This window comes from Pogoniulus pusillus, chromosome 32 (assembly GCF_015220805.1).
Source record: "Pogoniulus pusillus isolate bPogPus1 chromosome 32, bPogPus1.pri, whole genome shotgun sequence".
NCBI lineage: Eukaryota > Metazoa > Chordata > Aves > Piciformes > Lybiidae > Pogoniulus > Pogoniulus pusillus.
Window position 1 is genome coordinate 7,143,988 of NC_087295.1, and position 15,466 is coordinate 7,159,453.

A 15,466-nucleotide genomic window follows, 5' to 3' on the forward strand; every position below is an offset into this window, starting at 1 on the left:
TTGGTTGTAGAGAGATGTTTACAGAAGAGCAATGTGCCACAGCCAGAGATCAGTGAGCAAAGGGCAGTGGAATTCACCTGTGATTTTACTGAAGAAGAGACTCCACGACAGGTCTAGGAGTTAAAACTAGAGACTACAATTTATAATGCTGGTAAAACTTAAAATCCAGCATGTGCACTATGCAAACCACTGGTCTGATGTGGTTTAAGATGCTGAAACCTACATAGAGCTGGTGATGCAAAATGGCTGCTGGGCTCAAAACACAGCGCCAGCCCCACTGCACTGGAATGGCAAGGAACAAGGGGTAACCTGTAGGAGAGGGAATTTGGTCACCCTGGTCTAGCACCAAGCATTTGCCCAAGAGTCTCATTTTTCTAGTGTAACAAAGGCAGTAATGAGATGAAGCTCTTTCAGGCAGATTTGATGCTTTAAAGATTAGGTCTAGGTTTGAGGTCTAATATTCAAGAGGTTGTAGTTTTCTTAAATTCAGGAGCCCATGTTGAGAAAAGCTGTTTGTTTTTTGTCAGCTAGGCATAAAGTTAATGAAACGGCAGAAAACGGAACTGATTCACCCTCTGCCTGGTGAGGCATGCAGATGAAATGTTAATGTAGGCAAAAAAAAGTGAACTAATGACTGAGAGCTGGAACGACGCTGTTAAGTGTTAACACAACTTGGTGATTCCTTTCTTGTGGTGCAAGACGCCTGAGCCAACTGGCACACAAGTTTCTGAAAGCCCAAGCTATGAAAATCATTACATGGTTTTTCACCAGTCAGTGTAAGCAATCCTCTCTTTTCTCCCTTACTTCAGGGAGGAGGGGAGCAAGGCAAGCACCAAGATCTGAGGAAAGGAGAACAAGTCTTTCTCTTGACAACTTAGAATGGTGTAAAAAAAGAAAGGACAGTCTTGGCTTACTTATGAATTCAGATTCACAGCATTTGCTAAACAGCAGTTTATTACAGAGCTGACAAAAAGCACTGGCAGAGAAATACATGATACAATGTTTGAAGTGTGAAGTTTAGGTATTTACATCTCTTGGTTGCATGAGTAAATCTTCTGACATCAGTGATTACTCAGAAACCCAAACAGCCTATAAAAGCTGTTCTTTAAAAAGGAGCTACTTTATTTGTAGACTTTCCCTGCTCCCCCCTCAGATGTTTGATTAACATACTTAATATGAAGTGATGAGCACAGAAAGATGTCCTCAATAGGAAAATAACCTGTCTGCAGAAGTAGATACCTGTTCTGCCAACCAGAAGACCTTCTGCAAAGTGTTCCCAGTTCTGACACGAGAAATCCATCCCACTGCCTTACCGCTAATTCTCAAGAGCAGTAGCTCAATACATATATTTTAATCTAGCTTTAAAGTTTAACATTCTAGATTGTTATACAGTTTTAATGTAAAATGGGATGTACAAAGTGACAGAGGAGAATGAATATTCCATACTAAAGTTGCAGAGAAACCCCCAACCTAAGCTCTATGAAGTATTGCACTACACAGCTTCACACCTCCCCGCCTCCTGTGTTGCTGTTACAGAGAGCTGTACTCTGCTGACTTCAGCTGTCTGGCTGTGATGTTAGCACAGGGCAGTAGCAGTAGAGTTTACTGTTCAGCACAGCAGCAACCAGCAACAGATGAAACTGAATTTTTGCTAGAAAAGTTAGTAATGAGTTATACAACTCCTTTACAACCAAATGTGATGTCAGTTGGACTGGACAAACAGCACCAAGATGACAGAATGGAGAAGTATATCAATGCAGAGTTGTGAAAAGGAGCTAAATGACTTACCTTAAAAATCTAAGAAGTCTGTTGAACAAAGAACAATGCTCATATTCTCATATTCTTAGTGTGTTTGCTATAGAGCAATCCCTCTTTTAACAAGACACAGGCACTATTTTGTTCCGTGGGGTCATGAAGAAAGGCTATGTTTGTGCTGTACTTCTTCCCACCAAATGCCACTTCCAGAGCCAGGCTGCGGAAGTGACGGATCCTATCTCCATTAGAAACATGTGGGTGAAAACAATGTTTGCCATATGGGAAAAAGGAGAAACAGGGGTGAGTGCTTAAGCTGGATGTCATAGCAAAAGAGGCAAAGCTTACACTGGCTTTATCTACAGAGTATTTATCATTCTGAACACAGGTTTGCGCATTTACAGCTTATTCAACAATGACATTTTGCAATCTTACTGTAGTTGCAGAACTTCTCCTAGAAGCCAGAGAGGTGGAGTATAATGAGGTTAGGAAGTTTATTGCATCTACATTTTAATTCCTTGCTGATCCTTGACCAACTTGCTGGAGTCTTTAGCAGTACGATGTACTTAGAATTGTTGGGTCATATCCTGCAGTGCATTGGAGCAGCAGCTCAACAGATGACATTGTGGGGGGCCTGTATTAATTCAACAATGCTTCATGACTATTTCCTTAGTTCTCTTTCTGGAATATTTACCTTCATTGATGTCTGACACTCAGTTCCAGGAGTATTACCAGAGGAGACTGGCTTTGATATCTGCGTCAAATGCAAAGCCCAAGTGGAAAAATGCATCTCTGTACTGTGCAAGGGCAACTGATGTTGGCTACTGTACTGTATAAGCAGTCCCAGCGCTAACCATTTCTCTTCTCTCATCAATCTTTTTCCTTTCCAAACCCAGTTTCTTCTCACATCTAACTGGGAACAGTCCATAGCCTTTAATAGGTATCTCTTTCCCCAAGATCACCAAACACTGCAAAAAGTAAACTGCACTGAATTACAAAGGAAACAGTAACAAAATGTGATTCGGTTAAGCACCCTGGAACGTTTTTTTGGTGAGCTTCACAGCATCTGACACAGTTAAATACCAGAAGGAAAGAAAACTTTATGCTTCACTTCACACAATGACATTGATGAATTGATTTATAAATTCTAAAGACTATATACAACTTCTTGTCTCAGTCTTGCTGGTACCTGCTACAGATGCCATTTAAGGCACAGTCTGGATCCTCCAGTGAAGATTTAACTGTTCTGGTGTCAACCAGGCATTATGTTTCCAGTTCTCTGAGCAGCCTTTTGGGGTATAGAACTAAAACACCATGGTCAACCGGGGGAAGACAGAAGTAACAAAGGCTCCACTTGCACATTTCAGTTATGTTCAAAACTGAAACTGCTCCTGAATGACACCAAGGCAGTTTATACAGGACTACTCTACCTCAGGGAAAGACAAGTTACAAAGAACAGTTTAATGTGATTCCCTGTGCTTTTTCGACCTAACCATTCTTCAGGACTACAAAAATATGCTTTCTGTGAAGCAAATAAGAAGCTCAAAACAAAACATACCTTTTGAAAGATGAACTAATGCTTCTGTTTGTTTTTTTTACTGAGTTTTCACTCTACTGCTTAAAAACCAAGATAAAAATCTGGATGTCTACTGCAGGCTTAACATGGCATATTAAAAGCATGCCTGCAGATGGAACTATTTCCTATTTAGTCTGGCTAATGTTTACTACTGAATTTATTTTCTGCATACAGACAAGCTGTAAAAATACTCCATTGTTTTCCTCTTTATTATGAAAATACAGCATGCATGCATAAAATAAGACTTCTCCAGGCAAAGCTGCCTGTCATAGGTAAAAAAACCAAACAAACTCCAAAACTTTAAAAATATTGAAAAAACCTGTGCAGGTAGGAAACCCCAAGGTGCTGTACCTGTGTCAACTGTGTAATAACTGTCACTTGTCCTATGCTGGTCTAACAGGCAGATCCACAAAATACAATTAGGCTTGATATTAGGATGAAGGTCTTCACAGAGAGAGTGATTTGCCATTGGAATGGGCTGCCCAGGGAGGTGGTGGAGTTGCCATCCCTGAAGGTGTTGAAAAGCCTGGATGAGGCACTTAGTGCCATGGTCTAGTTGGGTGATAGGCTGGAACGGATGATCTTGGAGGTCTCTTCCAACCTGGTTGATTCTATGTTTTGTGCGCTCCTTAAGACTTCAAATGCCACTGAACAGAGTTGTTACTGTAACCCAGAAATGTCTGATTTTGTTCCAAGCAAGGACTGTTTGTTTTTGGGTTTTTGTTGGGTTAGTTTTATTTTTCTTTTGTCTCTTTTTTAAGCTACAAAAGCAAATTACTATGGAATTACATTTGTGCCTCAGGAGCTAGTTCAACAAATTAAATTTCCCATAAAAGACAACACAGTTGTTTCCTGAGATGGCTAAAAGTCACATTTCAACTTCATGTTATGCTCCAAGTAACAAAGAATTCTATGCACAAAATGAGCATGCAAGCACATTGACAGAGTCGCCTCATTGCACTAGCACTGTCTGTGTTCACGTGGACACCTTAACAAATGTTCTAAAGTAATCTTTATACATTACAAAACAAGGATTTACAAAACTTGTTTTATTTCCAAGTTACTTCATTCTAAAAATGTTCAAACATTAAAAAAAAATACCATTTCCTAATGGAATATACAATAAAAAGCTGACAACTTGGCATGGAAACCTGTTTGTTTTTTTTTTAACAGTTACAAATCAGTCGCTGGTGACTAAAGAACATTTTGTTCTTCAAAGCTGGTAGGCACTTCCTTGGAGCCAGAAATGTAAGTTTTCCTACCACTCCTTTTTCCCTCTCATACATAAAAATATCCAATGCAGAAAAAAAAAGTAGAATAAAAGGATGGATATGTGGTCAAATAGAAGCATTACCTAAGGTCTTGGTTATTGTTCATCTTTTGTAAACGTAAAGATTTTTGTCCCAGAGTTTTCCTGACCAGGTGGAGTTATTTGGCCTTTCAGAAATGTTAGCTGAAATACCTCCCTTTTTTACCAGTGTATGTTGTTTGCTCACTGCTGTATTGCTGGTTTATGTCTGTAACAGAAACTGGCTCTAGGCCAGCCCATGGGTCCTCAAGCATTGAAGGTCTGTAATAGTTTTCCACATCATTAGACACTCTTTTCTCTCTGCCATGCGGTGTACCAAATGGAGTAGATGTCCTGGGTGATCCCTTTGGAAGAAAACCATCAGGTAAAGAAACATTTAATAGACTAATTCAAACTAAAAAAAAAGTAAAATAAATAGTTTCCATGTAATGTAGCAGAGTTTTGAAGCTGGTTATTAATGATGACCAGATTTTACTTCCATCTTCTCCAGAATATATTATTATACTTTTAACGAGTGATGATTTACTAGGATAAGAAAAAAACAGTCTTCTTCAAAATAGTCCTTTATGTCACTCTGGCCCTATGCTGGTTTTCATAAGCTGCCTGACTCAATGGCATGTCTAACTCACTAGCTGAACAACAAAACAGGAAGTTAAGAGGCCAACTAAGAGTTAACAATGTTTACAAGAGCAAAGTCAGATATTAAGAACTCACAGATTGTAGCAAATTTCATTGTACAATGCTATGTTCAAACGACCTGAAAAACTTAGGGGGAAAACCACCTTGTTTTAAGCAAACTGGTGTTCTGTGGAACTTGAGAACAGATTACCTCATCTGGGTATTGGTACTCACTGATTAGGCAGGTACTGCATGAAAGAAAAAGCTTTTGCATGGAGCTTTTTATATGTTTTTAAAGATACAGGATAACCATAGTTGCTTCTGTAAACCTGCTGTAAGTCTACAACTTAGAAACTATGACATGCCAGAAATCAGTGTTTTCTTCCATTTGCATTATTCATAGCTCTTCAAGTTCACCTCTCCAAAAAATGATTGTGTCTAAAGCAGTATTTAATTTCTGTAAACAAAGTTAATCAACCTATACTCCAGATACACCATGGTTAGTCTTCCAACATGCCTGTTGCATTCTGTATGATTACAACAGGACTCCCTGATGCTCATCATCAGTATCTGATTTGAAGGAGGGTAAAAGCACTGAGTAGGGCTGCTTCTCCCCTCAGCTCTGACTTCCTGGGCCCACAGAGATGGTGTTGAACTAACAAGCCAAACAGAATCTACATAAATGGATCACATGAAACAGTTTCTGGGTCAAAGTGAGAAATGGTGCCAAGCAACTAGCCAGAACAAATGCTACCCAAACTGCCTGAACCTCTTTCTGAAAACATGCTGTGGCAGAAGCCTGTGTGTGTGGTCCCAATAACTGATTTCCTAAACTTCTAAAGTTTGATGATAATGGGTACACAACCAAATGGGAGAACATCCATGTCTCAGTTACAGGGCACTCGTTCCTAACAATTCATCATAGTACAATTAAGTGGGCAAAGCTACGGACAGAGCATGTCTGCTCTACTTCTAGCCTTAGAAAATATCACCATCTGAGGTCAGTGCTCCTAAACTACTCACAAGGTCTGCAGAAGGAAAGAGCATAAGAGGACATGTTGAGACTAGACTGAAACGTGAGCCTTTTTTGTCGGGTTTGTTACTTAAGACGAAGAACAGAGCCTAGGAGGCTGTCCCTGCCTGACATGAAACAATGCTCACTAAAACCAGAGGCAGATGGATTCCTCCATAGTCTTCTGCTCTCTTTATTTCAGGCAGCTTTTGAAAAAAAACACCTAATTGAATATCCAAAGAATCATCTTCTGGAGGGAAATGAGACATGGCTGGCACAAGCTGTCCCTCCAGAATCTGCACATCCTTTGCCTTTTCAACAGGCAGAGAGGTTAAGCAATCTGTGTAGGCTTTCACACTGAAGGGGAGAGTCTTTGTGTTGAAGAAAATGCACAGAGTTTGTGATGAACTTTGTTCCACCAACTCTGAGATTCTGTGTCATAAAAATGCAACCAAAGACTGTTTTTGAATGGTAACTTAGTTATGCAGTGCAGGCACTTCAAGATTTTACAGATGTCTTAAGACTTGGCTCCATTATTACACTTAAATCCTGTAAGTGTCAGTAAGAATACATGAAAAATTTATCATTGGTTGTACTGCATGTGTCATTTGTTGCACTTTACAGCTCTGGCTTCACATAATATTAGAGTAAGTTGGTATCATCTCAAGAACTGTCATCCCCATCTACACTACCAGTCACAGGTCCCAGCTCAAACAGCTGAAAACCTACTGTTGATAGCTCTCAGAAAAAATACTTTCAAGTCTTTGCATTGCTTTAATTTATATAAAATGCTACCCTGTCATCTGAACAGATGCTCTCCTTTCTGCTTAAATGAGCCTGAGCTCAGTTCTCTTTAAGAGAGTATTTCTTTTCTCTACTCAGGTCCCAGAAAGCTGTGTGTGGATAAGGCAGTTTCAATGATGTAAGACAACACAGCCAAAGTAAAAGCATAAGGCACTTCACCACCGTGCTACAGAAAAGTGATGGAAGGGAGGTAGGTATAAGGAAAAGAGGCGTTTGCTGCAGTTTTGGGTGGTGCTTAATTTTGTCTCTACCTTAACACAATAGCGTATGAAAAGGAACAAAAGTACACTCTTCTGAGTCTTTCCCAACGGACTCAGGGCCCTCTTCCCTTTCCCGATCACACAGCTGTCTGAGCGGGGCTCTCCCCGTCCTCCCTTCTGGGGGAAGGCAGCTGTTGCCCAGGGCGGTGCAAGTCTCGCTCTCCCGTGACTATCGCGGTGGCAGGCATGGATGCTGCGCCATGTCCCAGGCCCGCAGCGTGCCGTCCCCTGCAAGCGGCGGTCCCGGTTAGCAGCAGCAGCTGCCTCCCTCCCGCCCCCGCCCCGCTGTGCAGCGGCGCAGGGCTGTGTCCCTTACCGCCCTGCCCCATACCTGGTAGTGCCTCTGGAAACCCCCAGGCGAGCGCTTGTGCTGCTGCGGATGCAGGGGAGCTCCAGCCGGGGATTTGCCGCCGTAGGGAGTCGGGTACCGTGGGCTGACGTTCTGCGGCCTGCGCGGGGTCTGCCCCCCCGGCGAGGGGCTCCCGAACCGTCCGCCGCCCCCGTGAAAACTGGGGCCGCTGCCGTAAGGCCCCGGACGGTGGCCGTAGGGCGGCGTGTGGTGGGGGTTCCCGTAGCCCCGCGGGGAGGGCGGCATGGGGCCTCCGCCGGACGGAGGGCTCCGGAAGCCGGCGGCCGCGAACGGTGGCGTCGGGGGGCGGAAGCTCTGCCGGTACATGGCCTGGGCCGGCGAGGCGCTGGCGGAGAGGAATCAAACCTGCGCAACGGCCTCCCTCGGCAAGCGCGGCGGCGCGGCGCTGGTGCTTCTTCCCTCCCTCTCCCGCCAGGCGGCTGGAAGGTTCCGGCCTCAAACGTTCCGGGGCGGGAAGGGCGAGGCGAGGGCCCCCAGCTGGCCTCCAGCCGCCTCGGATTACCGCGCCCAGGGAGTTAGAGTGGCGTGCGAGGGTGGTAGGGTGAGGGGCTCGGCCTCCGCTGGGAGCTGAGCAATTCACCGCCGGCCTGCGGCGCGGGCGGCCCTGGCCATGGCGGCCGCGTTTCCTCCCGGTACCCGGAGAGCAGGCTGAGGAGGACTGGCCCGAAGCTGAGGGTCGCGGAAGCTGTGTGGTGCTCCTGCCTGTGAGCTTAGGAGGCGCTGCGATGAGCGTCGGTGTCTGAGCGCCGTGGGGTTGCCAGTGAATGTATGCCCAGGTACTACAGCTGATAAATACCAACAGAACCAGCTGTTATAAAGCAAAGGAACTGTTTGTCTCGAATTCCACGGCACTTCAGGTTCCTTTCTTGTGCGGTGTGTTAAGATGCAAATCCTACGCGTTTTACAGCGGTCCCGATGGGAAACGTGTGCAATGATACACGTAGAGAGAAAGTCAGTGGAAAGGGAGGTTTAGCATCAGTTTGATACATCAGCAATTGTGTAGTGCCGCGGTAGTTCAGGCAGTGAAACCTACGTATGTGAACTCATGGGAAAATGCTCCCTCACATGTAGCAACATAAATTCAGTTTAGCTATGATACTTCCTAACTGCTGCTGTGTTGTCACCTATGCTAATGTGAGCCCAGTACGAAATAGTAAAGGTTTTTATCAGCATAATGAATCAGTACTTGTTTTCAGGACGTGGCTCTGTATGTTTAGGAGGGACATTGAGATGCTTGAGCATGTCCAGAGAAGGGCGACGAGGCTGGGGAGAGGCCTTGAGCACAGCCCTACGAGGAGAGGCTGAGGGAGCTGGGATTGGTTAGCCTGGAGAAGAGGAGGCTCAGGGGAGACCTTATTGCTGTCTACAACTACCTGAGGGGAGGTTGTGGCCAGGAGGAGGTTGCTCTCTTCTTTCAGGTGGCCAGCACCAGAACGAGAGGACACAGCCTCAGGCTGTGCTAGGGGAAATTTAGGCTTGAGGTGAGGAGAAAGTTCTTCACTGAGAGAGTCATTGGACACTGGAATGGGCTGCCCGGGGAGGTGGTGGAGTCACCGTCCCTGGAGCTGTTCAAGGCAGGATTGGACGTGGCACTTGGTGCCATGGTCTAGCCTTGAGCTCTGTGGTAAAGGGTTGGACTTGATGATCTATGAGGTCTCTTCCAACCTTGGTGATACTGTGATACTGTGATGAGGGTTAAAAAAGGTTTTGAGAACAGCAGTGAATAGAAGTTAGCCAGTAACATAAGCAGAATGTTTCTCTGCTGTGTAGATCAGTCTTGCCTTAGCGGTTGTTTGGTTATTTTCTGTTCGTGGGTTTATGTTTGGTTGGTTGTTGGTGGTGTTTTGTTTGTTAGTGACAACTATCTTCATAGCTTTCATGAACTCAGCTCTCCTTATGAAAACCACCCTTGCACATCTAAAGTGGAAAGAGACTAAACTTGTTGGCTTATTTTTTTATGAGTCCTTAACTGGTTTATCTTCTCTGGAAGATACAACAACAACGATAACAGTAGTTACTATTGTTGTTATTATGCACACAGGGAAGGCCATGTCTGCACATGGCAGTTTTTCAGCAAAAGTATTGATTAATCTGATCAGTCTGATTCCAGAACAGGACAACTTCATCTCATTTAAACACTTTTCACACCAAACAAATCAGAAATAGATATCATCACACACGTGTTCAGTTATACCGAGATAGTTTTGTTAGTTGACCAATCCTAATTGCTTCTAGGGTTTTAAGCATCCATGTCATAGTTTTCATTACATGGAGCGTATTCAGTCAACAAAGACATCATGTAGAAGACTTTCTCTGTGTTCTCCCTGCAGCACTCCTGAGGCCTGTGCTATTCATGATACTGCTTTCCAAGCAGTCAGAAGTTTCAGCTGTTGTTGAGATGCAGCTGTCGTCTTATCCTCCCGGGATATTTCCGTGAACAAAAACTGAAGCTCTCTGCAGGCTTTTTGGTACTATTACAGAGCAAGAAGACACTGTGGTGTTCCTGTAACAAGCCTATTGTTCTGTACCAACATCAAAAATAGCCTGAAAGTTCTTAGCTTGAGAAGAATGGCTTAAAGGTCAATGTAAGCTAACCCTTCCATAGCCATAACGAACTATACATAAAATTAAAGCCATACAGAAGATTTATCTTACAGTGCAAGTAATATTGCACCTTTAAAGAAACAGTCAAGGATCTGCCTCCTGCTAGCAAGAGGGTTTAATGGCATCCAACACAGCTGCTCAGGTTTAGGTGCAGAAAGCTGTTGTGGGGGCACTTTACTTTGATTCCACCTGGGAAACGTTGCGTGTCACTGTTCACACATTCAGCTGGCATTCCCAGTTTTTCGCCATCAAGCAGGGGTTAGATGGTGCAGCAAAACCCGCAGAGTTTGCCGGACACCTCCCTGCCTATACTGCCCTGCTGCCTGCACACTGAGGATCGGAGGCCCCGCTTTTAATTCAGACTAGGTTATACCAGAGGCAGCCCTTCCCACCAGCTGCAGCTTGGCGCTCGGGACAGGCAGAGCTGAGAGCGCTGCCGGCTGAGAGGAGGCACTGCCCCGCCCTGCGCACCGCCCCGGCCCGGGAGCAGTTTGACGCTCCGGCGGGTGCGGGAGGAGGGGAGAGGCGGTGGCGGGCGGCGCTTGCGCGGTGCGGAGCAAGGGCACATCTTTCTGCGGCGCTGCTTGAGGCGAACGGTTTTGGTTGCAGGGGTGGGCAGTGATGCTGCGTGCTGGGCTGAGAAGAAGCATCTGCCTGTATGGCGGCGGTTTGCGGAGGAGTCTGTGCCCCGTAGCTGCCGACAGCAGTGCTTCGCCGCGCTGCTCCAGAGCCCTGAGCGCCGCCTCGGCTAGCAATGGCGGTGGGGCGCGGGGCGGAGGCGATACCCCGGCAGGTAGCCGCGCCGCGCCCTCCTTCTTCTCCACCTTCTCTTTCTTCCCTCGCCTCGTAGGGTCTTTCCGCCCGTTAATCCCGCCGGGCTTTACGAGCGCGACAGCGACTCGGGCAGTGCTCGGAGCCGCTGCGCTGCGGGACGGGTGGGATGTGAAGTACCTAAGCGAGGCTTCTGCCGCCGTGGCCGCGCCGTGGTCTCTCCTAAGGTGGAGATCGGGGCTTCACCGTGCCGCCAGCCGGGTGCTGAGTCCACAGCCAGCCCCGCTAGCACCGCAGGGCCCGGGGACGGTGGCTGGCGATGGAGGTCGCGCCGTGCCGCGCCCGTGGCTGAGCCGTCCGCCTGTGCTTCCTCGGTCCGCTGCTTAGCGCCTGCCGCGTGGCATGGAGCGGCAGAGCCGACTGGACCTTAGACAGGAGCTCTGGGACACGGAACGGGGCAGCTCCAGCTGACCGGGGTGGAAAAGTGCTTCGTGCTGTGTGCCTCGGCTACAAAACTCCTAACAACTGCTGCGGGTTTTTCCCCCCTTTCCCCCTCTTTTTTATTAAAATTAAACCGAAGCTGCAACAAAGTCGCATTTCCCTGGTTGTCAGATTTCTCTGTCGTTTAATACCATATGAGAATACTAATTCTTGTGGTGATTGCATGAGAATCAGAGGGAGTTTGGAGTTCTGTTTCCCAAGATGAAAGAGTCCGAAGTGCATCCCTGGTTGAAATGCACCTGCTGAGACGAAAGTCGTTGACGGTAGTGATGGACTTGGCCATAGCTTTGCTCCATGTATACATTAAAAAAAATCGATTGTGCAGTCAGAAACGACAACGATAGACTTCCAGAGTGATGCCCTCTGCATTTAGATGCAATCAGAATGGAATCTGTTTGTTTCCCCTTAAACTGCATTGACGCAAAGGTATTAAATGCACTAATCAGCTCTCTTCTCCGTGCTCTTTTCCGTCACGTAGAGGAAAGCTTTTTGGGAGGAATACATCAAAATGTCTATAGAATGATCTCTGTTGCTTGCTTACTCATTGTCACATTAGATTGACTTTGGGGGAACCTACTGAACTTTAACTAAAGACTTTAAACCACCATTAAATCACTGAGATTGAGCAGATCTTTTTATGCATTGAAATTATAGACAGACATGACTGATTTACAGTAAATTCAACCATCATGGGAATAAAGAGTTTGCAAATAGGGTATAGTTAGATCTGGGAGAGTGGATTTTTCTTTTTATCACCGAATTACTGGAATAATTAAAAGCAAAGGATACAAGAGAAAACGTGAGTTTGCTCTGTAGAGAATTTAACTTGATGAGATAGAATTTGAACAAAAAACGCTCTCTGGAAAAGGGTTCAGCTTTGAGTATGTGCCTGATAGGATGCTAGTGAGGAAATCAAAACAAACGAAACCCCAAACACACAGCCCTCAGGAGGTGCTTCTGGAGAATACAGACCAATTTTGATGTCTTCTGTGTGTTTGTGGTGTCTTTTTTGTTTCTTCTTGTTGCTACACTAAGGGGTTGGTAGTGCTCCGATACGCAGGACCAGTGTACCAGAACTGCTGCTTCAATAGTCTAAAGGCTTTCTATTGTAATTATTTCAGCAAATTAGTGTCTTCTGGGAATGCAGATCTAGGTCCTCTGTGACTATTTGTGTTCTTCTAGTTTGAAGAATCTAACAAGTCTTTTCTTTCCTCAGATTTTCAAAAGCAAGTCTTTGATCTCTCTTGCATTTTCTGCTATTGTGGAAATCAGTGTTATTTATCTGCATTAAAGAAAAAAAGAGAGGGGAAAAAAAAGAAGAAAGAAATACCACAATGGGCTGTTTGTTTGTGAAGCAACTGTGCTCTCCAGTCCTCTTGCAGCAATAGAAGAGTGCTAATCCCTGAGGGAGCATTAGATGTTAGCATAGCATATGATGGTTAGCAAGGATTGATCAGTCTTATCTAGGAATAAATGCATATTTTGGGGCTAGTCTTAACACTTCATAGGCTTCTGTGGGCATTTATGCAACCCAGTTAGCCACAGGTAGAGAACCTGTTCACTCTGACAAGTTGCTGCTGCTCTGGTGGTGTGTCTGTGAGAAATGTGAGTAACATTAAATGCTGGCTGCAGAGGAGATGGAGTGAGACTTTGACTAAGAGAATGCAGTTTTAGAATTCGTAGAGAGACTAGGGGAAGATGGACTCTTTTTGTTAACTAACATGATGTCTTTTTCCAGGGAGCTGTTCTTCTCTCTAAAGCTGTTGTTTACGTGTTTTCTGTAAACACAGAGCAGTGCCATTGTGAAGCAAATGGTGCACTTGGTTCCTTAACAGACAAGCATATGCTTAAGTGTTTGCTCAGTTAAAGCCATCTCGATAAAAATGAGGTTACTTGGAGGATCTGTAGTGTTAACTTTGCATTAGTACAGGTGTTTTCACAACACCTGGAATTTTCACTGATTGTGCAGCATTGATGAGGCGTGGTGACATGAGTTGTCCTAAAGGCTTTGAAACAAGCAGAATACATGGGCAGTCCTCAATAAGCACATTTGCCACACATTGCTTGATCTATGTGCTGTATTAAAACTCAAACACCATTAAATTAATTTTCCTATGGAATAATTGAGGAAAAAGTCATGGAGATAAAGAATGGGATTCAAGTGTTCCCATTGAGAACAGTACAAAGAATAAAACCTTTGAGCAGGAGCCTTGAATTCCCAATGATGTTTCCTCTCTCTAGCTTTGTTATTACACATATCCCTCTCTATTCATCTCCATACCATGTATACAGTAATGTATGAGGGAGAGTTGTGAGGTTGGCTGGAAGGATGGCTAATGTCTTATGGAGGGAGTGTGGAGCAGGTGACACAGGTTGCATGACTCAAGAGACACAGCACGCAGTCCTGCATGCTTGAGGGACTATGGATCTTTGTCTGTTCTATAAGGAAGTCTAAATTGAGTGTTTGTGTAGATTTTTCCCCCCATATTTTAAATCTTTTTCTTACACAGGCACCAAGAAGAGATGCTTACCACATGTAGTCTTGTGTTATTTTTGGAGTTGTAATTGGTTATTTGGTTGGGATATTTTTGTGTGTGGTTTGAGACCACCTTTGAAATGGTAATGAAATTGCCATTTAAAGGGCACAGTGGAGTGTTTGTATCCTCAGCTGGAGTTAAAAACACTGAGTTAGCAGAAGGTGGTGTGAGGTTAGCCAAGAGACAGTTGGCAAATTTAGGGTCTACACTAAAAGGTTGCTTGTTCCGAGATGCTTATTGTTACTGCTGTTGTTACTTAGAGCTAATCAGGTTGGAAAGGGTGAGGGAAAAGAGGAAAGCATTGTGATTTCCTGTTGGTTACCTTGCACGTGGAACTGACATTGAAAGTTAAAGAGAATGAGTGTTTCCCTCGTTCATATATTCTGTTTTCAGTTTTGTGACCTCTTTTCTGAACTGCAAATATCGGTTTTTTATTTATCCTGCATGATGCAAATGCAGAAGTTTATACAGGTCCACACACTCCATGAAGATTTGTGCTTCATATTGTCTACTACCCATTAGCTGTAGTTTGTGTCATTCTGATGCTGCTTGTTATGCTCTTACTGGATCTTCTTCAGATTTAGTCTTTAAGCTATATGAGCATTTGTAGAAGGCAAATATAAATACCTCTACAGAACAGCTTTATTGTAGAATTCTTAGGAGTTTAGAATAGGTTTTGCAGTGTAAGTCATAAGATTTTCCCACTTTGAAGAGCTCTCCTAATGTAATGTGCTTCTAAGAAATTACCTGTGCAGAGAGCTTTACTGTCTTTTATCTGGGGAGGTAGGTGGGGCAGGAGAGTGCTGTAACAACAGTGTTTCAGGTAACAATGCAAAACATACCTTGCAAAAAAAAACAACCACAAAACCAAAGAAAAGTTTTTGTTTTCTGTTTTTTTTTTGTTAGGTGTCAGTAAGGTAAAGCCGTTGGATGGTGTGAAAATTCTTGATTTAACAAGGTTTGTATTTTGTGTCTCATTTTGTGTCTGTCCTGAAAATACTCTGAGAGGAAAAGCTATGCAAACAATCTTTTTTGTTTTAATATTACAGGGTACTTGCAGGGCCCTTTGCCACAATGAATTTAGGAGATCTGGGTGCTGAAGTTATCAAAGTGGAAAGACCAGGTGAGATTTTTATTGATCTCTTATGATAATAAGGTGGGGTAGTTTAACACATAGCTGCATGTGCATTGTAAGTAATACACGACTGGGAATGCAAGATTGAAACCTTCCAAAACAATTTAGGAAGACAATGTTTGTGTTTATGTGATGATGGTGTATGGCATTGTGCTAATCTTGTAGCTATCTGTTGATACTTCAGAGCTTGCATTTTTCAGGTTTGGAGAATGCCTCT

At 44.3% G+C, this 15,466-nt stretch overlaps 2 protein-coding genes across 12 annotated transcripts in view; one reads left to right on the forward strand and one right to left on the reverse strand.

Moving 5' to 3' along the window:
- Window positions 1–921: 921 nt before the first annotated feature.
- Window positions 922–8,114, reverse strand: MPLKIP (M-phase specific PLK1 interacting protein). Its single transcript, XM_064169960.1, has 2 exons — window positions 7,663–8,114; window positions 922–4,981 (listed from the first exon to the last, which is right to left on the reverse strand). Exons 1-2 carry the CDS (start codon window positions 8,005–8,007, stop codon window positions 4,778–4,780), a joined length of 549 nt encoding a protein of 182 aa, XP_064026030.1. The 5' UTR covers window positions 8,008–8,114; the 3' UTR covers window positions 922–4,777.
- Window positions 8,115–8,173: 59 nt separating this feature from the next.
- The window catches only part of SUGCT (succinyl-CoA:glutarate-CoA transferase), a 334,539-nt gene continuing 327,246 nt past the window's right edge, over window positions 8,174–15,466 (forward strand). For 2 of the 11 annotated variants that reach the window (XM_064169956.1, XM_064169955.1), the window contains exons 1-4: window positions 8,174–8,477; window positions 10,032–11,098; window positions 15,021–15,072; window positions 15,164–15,237. In XM_064169956.1, the coding sequence (XP_064026026.1) occupies window positions 10,927–11,098; window positions 15,021–15,072; window positions 15,164–15,237 (298 nt within the window). In that variant the 5' untranslated portion in view covers window positions 8,174–8,477; window positions 10,032–10,926. Of the gene's footprint in view, window positions 8,478–10,013; window positions 11,099–15,020; window positions 15,073–15,163; window positions 15,238–15,466 lie in introns of those variants that run through there. The other 9 variants (XM_064169951.1, XM_064169959.1, XM_064169957.1 and 6 more) reach the window with 8 other exon arrangements.